We start from the raw sequence: 14,819 nt of genomic DNA, 5'->3' as shown, positions 1-14,819 counted from the left end.
GGCTAATAACTGTGAGAGCTGAAGTCTCAGTGATCTAATTCTTAGTGTATTTGATAACCACCAACTAAAAGCTTTCCTGCATCATTCAATGAGCACATACTGGACTACTCATCAGCACTGTACAGCTCAGCATGTGGCAAGGGTATACAGCACACCATAAAAACCACATATTTTAAAGATTTACTGTGATAATATTGCACAGTGATTTAATATATTTAGTTTTTCTCCTTAACAAATGAGTTAAATGAAAAGTGATTTTTTTAAAGCACCATATTATTATAATTTAAAATTACATAAAAAATAGAGAAAGTATTTTTCTTTTTAATAAGACTCCATGCTATGTAAGCAGACTATTCTTGGAAAATATTTGGAAATAATGTAGAGTAAAAAGAAAAACCAGAGAAAGTGCTAAAAACTAAATATGTGATTAAAAACACGTATTTGAAGAAATATCATGGCACAATTTTAACCACAGTTATAAATTATATGTATTCAATTAACGTTTCAACACTAGATTAAAATAGCCTCTTTCACAAACACAGACTCTGCAAAACAGTCCAAGCATCTCTCATAGTACAATTTTCATTCCTCTTTTAATTTATAATGAAGTGTTTTATTTTCTAGATAATCACAAACTGAAATTAGTAAAGTGGGATTATAATAAAAAGAAGCTAAGAATAACTATATTTTGAGTACAGTAATAAGAATATCTCCTGTCATTCATCTATATATGTTTTACTTCCTTTAGGCACTCATATAATTTTGCTTTTCTAAATTAAAACATCATATTGACATACACTAATAGTTTTTTTTTAAAAAGATCATAGGCAGTAATTTTGCTTTCCTTGTCATTAATAAAAACGCATCTCATTCCTTCCTCAATAGGCCCCTTCCAATCTTAAGAGGTAGGAGATACCTCCACTCCTCATTTTGCTACCCAAAGGGAAACAAACTCTCAAAATGTCAAAAGCCTTAGTTACTCCACAGATAACTAACATTTTAATAACAAGAAATTGTATCGGGAGTAACTGGAAAATAAAACTTCGAACTGACATTTAAGTTGGGGGTTACTCACCACTCCTGGCTTACAGTTGTAATAGCAATGCTTGGAAGTGTCACCAAAGGAAGCGTGGTCGGTCTGGAAATGCCATCTCCCTCAGGAGTCCTTGCCCTTCCGCTCTGTCTTTGGGACAGTGGTGGCAACTGCAGGTTTCCTGAGCAACACCTTCTCCCTCTCCAGAGGTCAATCCCAAGTGTGTTACTAGAAGAACTGTAGGATTTACTCAAGTTGCATTCAAAATAATCTTTAACATTCTAGAGGAACCACAGGGAAAGAAAAAAGAGAAAAAGAAAATGAAATTCAAATGTTTAAAATGATGCACGATGGAGTAAAATAAGAAGTTAAATGATCAAGCTAAATGATCAAGAAGCTACATGATCACTCATAAAGTCCTGATTCATTATCTCACAATCAGAATCGAACACTGGCGTCAAAAGCTTAAGAGAAAACACATAGGCACAGGGGGCTAATTCTCAAATTTTAAACACATCAGTTGCACAGCCTTGGTGATCTTTAGGACTGTCGATAATATTTTCCAGTTAGAAGCATGTGGATTGCAGGGCTTTGTATCTTCTTTCACTTTTTTAAATTATTCTTTTTTTCCTTCTCTTTTTTAACTTGCTAAAATGAAAGCTTTTCATAGAAAATATATTTTGGACATCAGTGTTATCACTCTGCAACACGGGAACAAACTATACTAGCTAAAGTATAACATTTCTTGTTCAATGTTTTAAAGTAAATATATTTTCTATCTCAGGCCAGCAAGATACTCATAATTGTGGGTGACTGGGTAACTGACTTTTCCTGTTCTTATAAAAGGTCTCCTCAGAGTTGAGGGGATTTGAGGGTAGGGTTTTTTTTTCCTTGTCAAACATACAAGAGCTCAGAAAAAGAAGAATATACTTTATCTGGTCCCGAATTGAACTGCCATGTGTTCAATATATGCCCTAATGCTGACATGAATGAAATACTTGTGAGAAGATAGAGGCATTGTATTATAACCAATAATAAGAGTTATTCATTCTTGCTATATCTCTTGGTGACTCTGGTTCCTGGTACTGTGGGGAGTGGAAGCCCCAAAAGAACCTCTGCCTGGGTCACCATTCACACCGGCTTAAAGACAAGAAATGTTACAGCAATGCAAGTAGCCACTGATAGCAACTTGGAGTTTAAAAGTTATAACTGTCACTCTCCACTCGTATCTTAAGCAATAATGGAAGTCCTAACACCAGGCCAAGGTCTCTCACCTGGAAGTCATTCTGTAGCCCTAAAAAGACAGGTACTTCCTACTAGCCCTTCAGAATGGACTTAGGAGAGCCTGGGACTAGACTGCCTTAGGTTTAAACAAACTAAAGTTCTCCAACCACCACTCCTCCACCCACCCCTATACTAGTTCATACAAGGATAATTAACTCAAGTTTAAGGGTCCAGCTGGGTTCATTCAACAAATATTTTCTACACACCTATTAAAGTCTTGCTCTGTGCTACTTAAGAAAGGATACAACAGCAAAAAGAGACAGAGTCTGTATTCTAGTGATTATGCTTATCTCATCCATGCAAAATCACATTTTCATGATGAAAATCTGGGCATGAATAGGCCTGACAATTTTCAGGGGCCCCACTCTCTCCACCTGGAAATGGGATATCATCATATATTTTGTGCTTGACTTATGGTTTTGGAATACCACTTATTTAAAATTCAGTAGAACCACAATTCAGTAACAGGAAGGAGACAAAACAATTTACAATTTTCCAGAGTTTGAAATATTCTGGAATGTGGCCAGTGTTTTACTGTTTAGTAACTGGTTATATTAAATCTACTGTAGGCCTAGCACTTATATGTGTGTGTGTGTGTGTGTGTGTGTGTGTGTGTGTGCGCGCGCGCGCGCGTGTGTGTGTGTGTTAGAAATGAGAGGCTGAGGAGAAAGCATAGTATATGTAAGTTTCTTTCTCAAAAGACTTAAGAGACTAGTTGAGGAGACAGAAAGTCTTAGGACAAAGTCTTCCTAAAGAGATTCAAGAACAAACTAAAAGTCAGAAATTTTATAACTCAGTTTGTTCCAAATATGCATGTAAAGAAAGTACTGATTATCTGGAAAGCAAAGCAGTGTTTCTTGTATAGGTGGTAAAGCCTATACTTTACCATCTACATAAGAAACACTGTACCAAAGAACAGAAATGAGGATGTCACTTAGTTAAACCACCAACCACAATAGTCTTATAATAAAGTTATTGGATATTTTTCCTCTTTTAGAAATGGAAATATTACCAACCAGGTTTAATTGCAGTGAATAGATTAAATGGGTACTTATTTGGTACTTGTTATTTGAAAAGTAACAAAGTCACGCCTAACACAAAATATATCCCATATTGACTTGCGAACAAGCTTGAATTTACAGATTTGGAGTCATTCTTTGAAGAATTTGTTTCAAAAGACCTCAGTTAATGTGAAAATGCATTGCCACAAAAGAGCTTAATGGAATAGCTTTTTAGAAATTAAGTTAAATACTAGAAACAGTAACATTGTTATGCAAACACTCATTAACCTAAGTTGAGTTATTCATAATTACCTCAAACTTTCTAATTCATACTCATAATTACTGCCCCAAATTTGCTAACATCCTCAAAGGCAAAATCTAATTCAGTCAATTCTAAACTACTGAATTTGTGATCTTGGACTTATTTTCCTATTTTAACCAGCGTGATACTGGCCAACTACACCACTCATCAGATCAAAGATTTGGGGGAAAAAAACATTAATTTGAATGTTACTTTTGGAAATCACACTGTTCCCTTTGCCAGAAACTCTCTTCCCCCAGATTTTCACAGGGCTCACTCCCTCAATGCTTATATGTCCTCACTGTCTGTATTTCATCTCTTCATGTTATCCTTCTATGAACATCTATTGTCACCATCCAACCATTCTTTGCCCCCTGACCAACTTCATGTTTCTCCACAGCTCTTATCATAGCTGGGATTATTTTATAACTTATTGATTGATGTATGCCCTCCCCTCTAGAATATAACCTACAAAGGGACAAGGACTCTAATCCTTAGAACCTAACCAGTGTTGAGTGCATAATAGGTGCCAAATTAATATTAGGTGAATATTTAAATCACTGAGTAACTGTTTGTTGAGCTGAAATAATGAGAATATAATAAAATATCCTTGACTTAAGGGTGAACCTTTCTTCAGAGTGTGGTATAAAAAAATATATAATATTGCCAATTTGCTTTTGTTGTAAGGGAAGAGATACTGTGTGTAACATCTGATATGATCTTCTGTACTATACTGGAAAGGTTGAGGGGCATGGTGAAAAGTTTTAGGTTATGACTGTCCACCAGAAATAAAGTACAAGCCACAAATGGGAGCCAAATGTATAATTTTAAATATTCTAGTAGTCACATTAAAAAAGTAAAAAAAAAAGGAAACAGGTGAAATTACTTTTAATAGTATATTTTACTTAGTTTAGTATATCCAAAATATTGTCATTTCAACATGTAATCTATATCAAAAATTATTAATAACATATTTTATAGTCTTTTCTATTTGTATTATTATGTAATCAAAATCCAAGATGTATTTCACATTTACAGCACCTCCCCATTCGTACTAGTGCTTAATAGTCACGTGTGGCGAGCGGCTACCACGTCAGACAGTGCAAATCTAGGTAATAATACTAACCCCACCAGTCTAGGTGGGGTTAGTATTCTTCAAATGTGCTTTTCTTTTTTTGCACATTCTTCTATGCAACCTTCCCTGTCTTTTGATTGTGGTAACCATTACCTCAGAGAGGATTAGGATTATTACTGCAATGATAGAATGAAAAGGAAAAAAAATCACTGATCATCCTTTACAGACAGGATGCATTGCTTAGTTTTATTCTTGCAAAGAAATAGAATCTGGAGCACACAGTATACAAATAGTATTATAGGACAACCCCAAGCTTTTTTTTTTTAAAGTGAAACAGAATTTCTAAATTCCAGAAGCTTCCCCTTAGATATCCTAACCAGAGCATGAAGGTCTGAACACAGCTTTTTACCACTGGTACTGAGGACTTAGAATATGACTTAAGGGCAGTTGCCTTGTGGTCAAGGAGCAGGGAAGGGGGAAAGAAGAAAAGGAAATATGGCACAGGCGATGAGACTAGATCACTAACCAAGTGTCTCAACACAAAAGAGTAGAAACGGCAATGGCAAAGGAGTGTGCTTTGGTGGGCAAGAGCCCCATGGCACAACTAAGTCTCACTCTGCATTTGCGGGCCCTAGAAGTTCTTACAAACCCAGACAGGGACAGAGAAGAAAACTGAGAATTAGCCTCAGCTTGCTTGCCAAGGGGTTTTCTGCAGCATAAGGTAAAGGGACCAGGGGTTCATGGGGTGAGCAGCCCAAAGGTAAGGGCTACACAGAAGCAAAGCTGAGTCTTTTAAACAATCAGAGCTCCACCGAAAGGTTAGGTGAAGAGCCCAGGCAGCAGGGGAGAAGGTCAAATTTACTTCTCAGCGAGCTGAGAAGGTCCCCTGCTCCGGCTGAGAGCCCTCACCACCTGTTACACCTACCATGTGCCTAAGCACACTGGATCAAGGGCGGAGACTGACAACCAAATATCTGGGGAAATGAGCTATTCCTCAATAGGACAACAGTGAGAACCAGTGGAAACACAAGACAAGGACAATACCACACACCTGTGACTATAACGTCAATTAATGTTGTTTTCCCACTTGCCCACATGGAAGGGAAGGAGTAAGAACTTGGAGAGATACTCATAGACTGGGCATTTACTCAAAAGATACCAGTTTACATTATTAATTACCAAGTTCAAGTTCCTCCCAGCCCCTCCCCCATCTGTGAAATAGAAGTTTAACAACAAGATGAGCTATTACAGACAGCAAGGAAAATGACTTCTTTTTCCTTCCTCCCTCCCTTCCTTCCTTCTGCACATCTGATTAGTGGCATATAATTTTTAGCTCAATTACAAACAGAAGCTGAGTAAACACTGGACAATTAAAAACACACTAATGGGGGACTGGTCAATTGAAAACAAAAAAGACAATCTCAGCTGACCAACATGCAAAGCTATTAAAAATGATGAGTCTACAGACTTCTTCAAATGACCCAGAGCAGAGCTTCTCAAATACAATGTACATACGTAGTCAGCCTGGGACTTACGTATATTAAAAATGCACTTGGTACATAGTAGGTTCTCAAAAATATTTGTAAAATGAGTAAATCAAAGAATATAATTAAATGTGAAAATCCTTAGATTTCAAGGAAAGCTTTGGGAAGGAAATGCAGTTTCTTTTTAGCCTTAAATAATAAGTAGAATTTGTTTAGTGAAGATCATGGAAATTTACGTATGTACATAATGTACATATGTAATCACCTTGGGAATAAATTCTGATCTTTAGGTCTGAGGGATGGTTCTGAAATTCTGCATTTCTGATAAATACACAGGTGATGCTAGTTCTGCTGGTCTGAGGCCCACACTTGAGCCAAGTCCTAGAGGATGGGTTACAAACAGCTGTCAAAGACCCCACCATAGGAGATGACTCAAGGATCAGCTGAACTTGGATAAAAGTGTGCAAGAAAGTCATCAAGAAATGCAAACAGGGTGAAAAGAAAAATTTCCACAGATTGGTGGTTTTGTAAATGAAAATCACAAAGCTCTAACTGAGCCCATCTCCAAGCTGCAGAGAGGGCAGTGTGCCAGCTGCCTAGCATGTAGAGTGCTGGGTCCAAGGGCTGCCAGTGTCCAGGTCACAGAAACACCTGGCGACAGAGTGGTACTATTAGACAACCTTGCCTGCCCTTGGAACAGAATTATAGAGTGACTTCTTTATTGAGCAAAGAGTGGGTGGAATCGGCAACTCTGACTTCTGGAACTTACATCATCGGCCGTCACTGTCATTACACTCCTGCTTTTCTTCATTATAAAGGGGAAAAGCAGCCCCTCTTAGGGTGTCTGTTATTCAGCGCAGCTTTGCTGACAATTTTTAAGACCTGCAGGGGAAAACAAGACACACACAAAAAAGAACAGTTCAGTATCCTTAAATACAAATACGTAGCTTATTTGTATTCTCCACGCTAACATCTGAATGTACACAATGCACATGTATAAGTCAATATCACAATTTACCAAGCCAATTAAATCTAACATGTGAGGAAAGAGGTTCACAAAATGCAAAAATCCAAGACATCAGTGCAAAGATATTTGAGAGGAGAGAAAAAGAATAGACGATAACAATTAGGCTCCCAAATAATCAATGATCCTTAAGAATACAGAAATAATATGTATTAGTGAAGGGCTTTAAATTTAGAAAGTACTTTCCCATACAATATTTCATTTGATCCCCATAACAATCGGTGAGATTATTTTCATCTTTTTTTCTAATGAGAGAACAGAGGATCAGAAAAATAATTGGGCCAAGGTAACACAGCTAAAACATGGCAGATTTAGAATTTAATGAATATGATCCATTGATACTATTGTCAAAGAAAAAAGGAAAAGAAAGAAAACCAATACAAAAATATGCATGACCAAAAAAAAAATCTTAATTTCAATTGTATCATCAGTTTAAACCTCTTACACGTACGTATAAGTACATAGGCAAGTATTCATCACAGAGAATTTTAGCAACCAACAGTTAGAAAGAGCTAGTATTCCCTGGTTTAAATCACACAAACTTGGCCATTCTGAAGCAGAGGCACTGCGGTTCATGACATTTGTTTTGTGTACATCACTGGAAGCCACTTCAGCAACAAAGAATCTCAATAACATTACCAAAATTTAAGGATGCACCCAACTTGTGCCAGCTCCAGAGGAAAAAGTCACTGGTTTATGAAAACTCAGGCTATTAAAACAGGCCCAAATTTAAAGTTCAGACATACAGTAGTCTAAAAGAGAATATGAAGAATTCTGAGTTTGCAGACTTGAACTGGAAAAGGTACAGTATAGAAACCACTGAATCCAAGAAGCGTTGGTCCACATGGCCGATTCTCAAGATCTTAACATCAAAAATGGCCTGCATCGATGCTGGGCTCAAGAAGCTCCTATGTTTTCTCACTCTGTACATTTAAAACTCTTAATACATGCCTGATTTGAAGAGTCTGCTTCTCGAACATGAAGATATATATAGATTAAGAGCGTGATGGAATTGTAGCTATGTGACTAGGAATACTAAGTAGTGGCATTGTCCCATCACCCAGGAAACCAGGGTTGAATTTATAACACATAATTTGATGATATTATGCAGGAGTTGGCAGTGAAACTGACAGAGTGGATAAGAGAGTGGGGGGAGGGAGAAACTTTGCCTTTATAAGTCTTCTAGGGAGAGAACCCCACAGGCCTTTCAGGTGTTCAATTCAATATGCCAAGGAAAAGAATTTCCTCAGCATACACCAAGGAATGATTACAATTACTGAACTCCTCTAACACTGACCAAAGAGGAATAGGCAGAATTTTAGAGCTTTTTACTCAAAGGCGGTTTGAAACTTAACAAAAGTCAACAAATAACAGACATTTTATCTCTGTTATGTTCAGTCTTGAGTGCCTCTATAAGGCCGAACCTGAAAAAAAATGTTTATACTCCTAAGCAAAGAAAAAGCAAGATTAAAAGATGTAAGTTTTAAATGCAGGATATAGGATTAGATATCCCCAATCAGTATAATTCTGTAAAAATGTGAGCACAGAAAATTATTAAAGAAGCTGTGTAAAATTAAAACAGTGAACATTATATAAGAGTTATTGGAGGTTTTTCTTTCTTTTTCATATTTTCCAAATTTTTGTGATATATTCTTTTCTGAGCCAAAAAAATGATCCATTTTGCTTGGCAGGAAATGCACTTAAAAATAGGATAAAACAACACAACTGGAGTAGAATCTCTAGGCTGTCTTCAGCAGGGAGAAACAAGGATCAAGTTTCCCCAGCAGAAATGAAGAGTAAGACCTTAGCTATATCTCCTTAGAAGTGAACAAGGCATTCTAGGATCCAGATGAAGCTCAATGCAAACCCAGCCCTCAAGAATTTTAGGTCTAGTCTGGCAGGGAAGACTTACATATATTAAATGTGCACTTGGTACAGAGTAGGTTCTCAAATATGTTTGTAAAATGAGTGAATCAAAGAATATAATGAAATGTTAAAATGCTTAGGTTTCAGGGAAGACTTTGGGAAGGAAATGACGTTTCTTTTTAGCCTTAAATAATAAGTAGAATTTGTTTAGTGGAGATAATAGAAAAGTATATGGTGTGCAAAAATATGGGAAAGAATTTAATGTACTAAGGGTGTGACACATGCAGGAAGATGCCATACTAAGGAAATTTATGACAGGCAGAAAGACATGTTCCAGGGTAACATCAGTAGATTTGGGGCATGCAAGAGTATTTTTGTGAGGTCTTAGCCATGAAAATAAACTTATGTTTTAAAACACTTTGAGTGTGAGAGCTGACTGGATAAATTCACGTGCCTTCAACTGGGAGCATGTCCTGGCTAGGAAAAAGCAAGACCTCAAGTTACAAGGAAGTTTTCCAAATGTTCTACATTTAAAATATATTACTTTTACATTCAGAAATAAAACCCAGCATCTGTTATATATTGGGCTGGCCAAAAAGTTCGTTTGGGTTTTTCCGTAAGATGGTATCGAAAAACCTGAACGAACTTTTTGGCCAACCCGATAAAACAAAATAAAAGAGAGGAGAGATTGTTTTCTAGACAGTTTATGTTTGCCCCTCAAGATCCACTCCAACACCTTCTCCATCCTGGCTGTGCCCTAGGAGGCTGGTCCTCACAGACTGAGTCCATGGGCTCTCTAGCCCTCTGGCTCCTGGGAAGTGCATCAGGAAGACAGGAGGAAAGAAAGGTTCCTCTCTGCTGGCTAGAGTGTAATAGTGGCGAAAGCCCTCTACTCTAGATCACAGCTCCTGCAGTCACCCCTCTCTAAGGAGATAGGTTTCCCTGGGTTCCATTAACTACTGTCTCCACTTGACCCTTCAGACATAAGGCTGGTAGCAACTTTCCACTTTTGCTAACCTCATGGTGCTGCATCATGCCTTTGTGGTTATCCTCAACCCTGTCCACACCTTTTGTAAATAGTACCTACATTAAATTCTTTTTCACTCCCTGTAGGAGTGCAATCTGTTTCCTGCTGGGACCCTGACTGATAACAGATTTGCTCCAAAAACTCTACAAAGCCAGAGGGCAATTTTACAATATCCTCCCTCAGTGCCTCGTACAGTGACTGACACAAAGCAGGGTCTCAATAAATAACTGTTAGAGAATGAATAAGTAAAATCTAGTTGGAGTTCTAGAATGGTTTTATGGCTTTTAGAAAAGAAGGTCAGCAGGCCTTATCTCAAATTGCTTCTGTGAGGCAGAAATAGTTTTATGTCATCACTCGTGGGTGGCAATGGTGATTCTGTTTGGGAATTCAGAGAAATGTTATAACATGTTTAATATTACATTGTTATATTATTGTATTATACTATTGTTATATAATAGTATACAATATAATTTAACATTATAATATATTGTGTTATAATATTATGAAATAGAAGAATAGAGATTATACATGCCATGTTATTGCTGATTGCTAGTGTCAGCTGCCTTTCATTTAGATTGACATGGATGGAGAAATTATCTTGTGCCAGTTTATACTATGCATATAAGAGTTCAATTATGTCTCATTAGAGCAGCCAACCAAATAAGGTGGGCACAATTATCACAACAGGTGAGGGAATCAAGTCTCGGAACAGTAATAAAATACGCACAAAGTCACATACTCTGCTGGTTCAGACTAGAACTTTATTTCTAAAGCCAAGTCTCTTAACCAATCACTGTGCAGCTGATTGGGTCTTATTCACATCTTTTCAAGGCAGAAGTGAACGAAGTGATTTTTATTTATTTTTCTGATATTGGAATACAAGTTAAGTTGATCAGTTTTCTGGAGTCATGCTCCCCAATCATGTAAGGACAAAAAGCAGTAATTTTTAAAAGATACTGACGTTTTGAAGCGCCTCAAATTTAAGGCAAATGTAAACAAGAGAAGTCAGGCTCTCTTAATTTGAGATTATTCTTCCATTAGCAAAATTTGCTTCTCAATACATAGAATGCCATTTGGTTCATTAAAACAAAGTGTTTCTAAGAATTTCAAAGTTATGAGTAAGTATGATGACTATAAATTCCATTTCTGGCACATATGAATAGTTTTCCTGTGGTTTTATCTTTCACCACTTAAAAGATGCTTTTAAACTTATATTAATCTTTCACAACATTCTGTTATTTTCTAAGACTACAGTATTCTTCATATAATTATGTATTTCCCTCTTTCTCCACAGAGATATAAAAGCTAAAATGAGGAAAAAGACCGTGACTGACTGCTATAGCTATAGTGTAAATTTCTCCTTCAGCAGGTTTCAGTTATCAGTACTAGTAATCTCTGACTGATAGAAAGTTCAATGAATAATGATAATCATTCTAAAATCCTACATTATGGATATAAACCATGATGAAATGACCAAACCCTGAAGAGATGAAAAAAATAAGGGTAATACTTTGAGTTTTTAAGAAAGTTGTTTTTTCCAGTTTAAAGATTGCCCTTTATTCTGAAATGATGTTCAAAAAAGTTTCATTTTGTTTTTTGTATAATTGATTTATAGAACATTCTGCACATGTTTTAATTTTTCTCTAATAACTGTTTTCCATCTTCAATGTTAAATCTATTTCCTCTTCCTTAACAGCAGCTCAAATTGAGTCCATAACTTATAAGTGCTTTAAATCCCATCTCCTTCCCTTTTCTCTGCTCAGTGGCCAGGATCTGTGGGGCCACTTGGTGGCCGGTGTGTAGGACTTGGAAGGGCCAGAAGGAATAATCTACTCTTTTATTCCTCCTCCCCCCTCTTTTCTTTAGGTTCTAGCTGTTTCCACACTGCAGCAGAGTGGAAGAGTTCATGAAAAGGGAAGTCTTGAGCTTCCCTGGTGGTGCAGTGGTTGAGAATCTGCCTGCTAATGCAGGGGACACGGGTTCGAGCCCTGGTCTGGAAAGATCCCACATGCCGCGGAGCAACTAGACCCGTGAGCCACAATTGCTGAGCCTGCGCGTCTGGAGCCTGTTTTCCGCAACAGGAGGGGCCGCGATAGTGAGAGGCCCGCGCACCGCGATGAAGAGTGGCCCCCGCTTGCCGCAACTAGAGAAAGCCCTCACACAGAAACGAAGACCCAACACAGCCATAAATAAATTAATTAATTAATTTAAAAAAAAAAAAAAAAGGGAAGTCTTCTTATGTAACTGGGCATTTAATTGCAGTCCTCTGTTAAGTGTCATTGCTTCTCTGACAAAAAGAGACTGTATATTGATGCCCTCTCTAAGGCAGGTGTCCAAATGCTGGCTCTCTTCTTAGGGGTAAGTAGGAGCTTTCACTGGGAAAAAAAAATAACTTTTCTCATCTCCTCAGTTCCCATCCCCACTGGTACACACTGAAACTCTTGTTGGTAAGGTTTCCTTGAGCACGTCTATTCTTCTGATTAAAGTAATGACAAGATGGCTCAATCCACAATGTACTTATCCAGAATAAGCTCAAGCATCCTTGTTACCCCAAGTGGCGAAGGTTAAGCTTCTTTGCTGCCATCTCTTCTCTCTGCCCTGCTGTCTCTCTCCATTTCCCCTTTCCCTTGCTCAAGGGGACATAAAGAACCAATCAGAAATTCTTCTGCATAAATGATCAATGGAGAAATGAGATACCGTGTCAGTTTTTTTATCATTGTCTTTCAGACCAAAGCCAACCGTTCAGCTACTCTGCTCTGTGACGCTGGGGCTGAGACATTGCAAACTGTAGTTCACAAATTCTCTTCCCAGCTGGCTTCCCTTAGGTGCTGACAACAGGAGTCGTGAGGAGGAAAGTGGAAGAAGAGAGTTGGAGAGAAGGGACTCTCTTCCTTTTCTCAGGAGCATGAACAACACTGCCCCCCCCCCACCAGACAGACCCAGAAGCAGCCACACAACACCCCATCGATGTCTGCTCACCAGCTTCAGAGCCACCCCTTGGTGCTTCCAGCTCCTAAGGTGGTGACCCCTCCTTTTCACTGCTAGACTCTCATAATACCATCTTCCCTTTCTCCCTCAGCACTAGGAACGGTAGCTGCTTCACTAACCTTCGGGTTACCTGGCTGGCCTGTTTTCACTTTCATTATTCATATTTATGTAATCCATTTATTATATTAAATCCCTTTTGTTTTCCTAAAGGATATAGAATCTAACCTTCTTTTTATTGACGGCACCCCCAATCTCTAGAAGTGGTTCTTCATCTTCAGTAGGCCAACAATTCACTTCCCCAACACCTCTTCACATACCATCCTCCCCCGACCCAGAGTCAGTTGATATGAGGACTGGAAGGTTGCTGGGGTGATGACTGGTGTCAGAACCCATCTGGCTCCCTCTCAGGGGGAGCTGCCCGAGCACTTTTATATACAGCTCTCCTTGGACAACGTGGGATATTTGGACGGCTCTTGGTCCTCTGCTTAGGGTTACAGTCTCCATTTTTTTAAACAGGAAAAGTCCTACTCATCACTCTTTCAGATGTGAAAATATCCATTTTTGAGATGATGATAATGTAATGCGGCATGGAGCATTTCTTTCTTCCGTTTCTTAATGGCCTCAATTGAGAAAATTAGACATCGGCAATTTCTATGTCATTCCTCTAGTTCTCTGGAAATTTTACTGATTCCTAAAGTACAAATGTCTAAGAACCTCTTTACAGTGGATATTAACCTTTTAAAATAAATAGCATAAAGTCTCGTTCAAGAAGATAAGGGTTTTCTGTTTTGGGCTGGGATCTAATGTAGTATGACTGGAAGGAAGAAATGCTGGCCAAAGAGGAGTGTGACGTGCTATCCGCGTTCACGGCCCCACAGCCGCCTAGCAGAGCTATCAACCTCACTCTGGGTCTTGTAAAAGGGTTGTGGTATAATTATCCACAAACTTTATGAATCTAATGAAATTCCAGGAAACCAGCAGAAGTAAACACAAACCATAAAACCAACTCTCTAGACTCAGCAAATGGATAAACATGGCCAGAAGTCCATACAGAAAATATAAAGTCCTCTCTGGAGTTTATATCTGCTGGTCTCATCACACTTTCAGAAACTCAGGGCTACTGTGCCCAGTTAGAGCTGATTTTGGATTTGACTGTTGGGGAGATAAAAAGGAGAGACAAATGTGCTTCCTCCCAAAAACTCTTGTAATGGGATGCAAATAATGGAGAGCAAAAAACAATTGATAAAAAAAAAAGTGTATGTAATACAAAAAGACATGTTTTATGTAAAATTTCTTAAGACTATAAGCACCCAACATTTAGATATAGGCATTTCTGGGAGAGAAAAATATTTGTTTAATTAGGCAATAAGCATCAAGGACTTTTGAGATAAAAATTGAGAAGTATTAAAAATTAATATGAACTTAAACCATTAGCTTAGCCTGAGAGAATTATAAGTAACAAAGAGATAATGGCATTCGTTTAATAGTTGTCAGGCTGCAAAGTAGCTAGGCTAAATTCTGCTCTGAGTAAGACATGTCTCCTAAACAACCACTTAAAACCAATTTCTACTATAAAATGTGTTCTTTGTAACTTACTAATAGAACACAAACTTGAAATCAATACACACGTTGACAAGAAAGAAAGAATTCTTATTGTACAATTTGTTTGGATGAATGTCAATTCCTGACAACAACAGAACAGAGAGAAAGTGACAAACTATTCCCATGTTTCTACT

General features: G+C 37.9%; 1 protein-coding gene across 1 annotated transcript in view; it reads right to left on the bottom strand.

Annotated features, from left to right (window-relative positions):
- Nucleotides 1-6,989, bottom strand: part of PDE4B (phosphodiesterase 4B) — a 486,330-nt gene extending 479,341 nt beyond the window's left edge. The window contains exons 1-2 of the mRNA XM_059924137.1: nt 6,948-6,989; nt 1,076-1,314 (exon numbers count right to left, since the gene is read on the bottom strand). Of these exons, the coding sequence (XP_059780120.1) occupies nt 1,076-1,314; nt 6,948-6,989 (281 nt within the window). The remainder of the gene's footprint in view (nt 1-1,075; nt 1,315-6,947) is intronic.
- Nucleotides 6,990-14,819: the final 7,830 nt, after the last annotated feature.

Source organism: Balaenoptera ricei, chromosome 1 (assembly GCF_028023285.1).
Source record: "Balaenoptera ricei isolate mBalRic1 chromosome 1, mBalRic1.hap2, whole genome shotgun sequence".
Lineage (NCBI taxonomy): Eukaryota > Metazoa > Chordata > Mammalia > Artiodactyla > Balaenopteridae > Balaenoptera > Balaenoptera ricei.
This window is presented reverse-complemented; position numbering and strand designations above follow the sequence as displayed.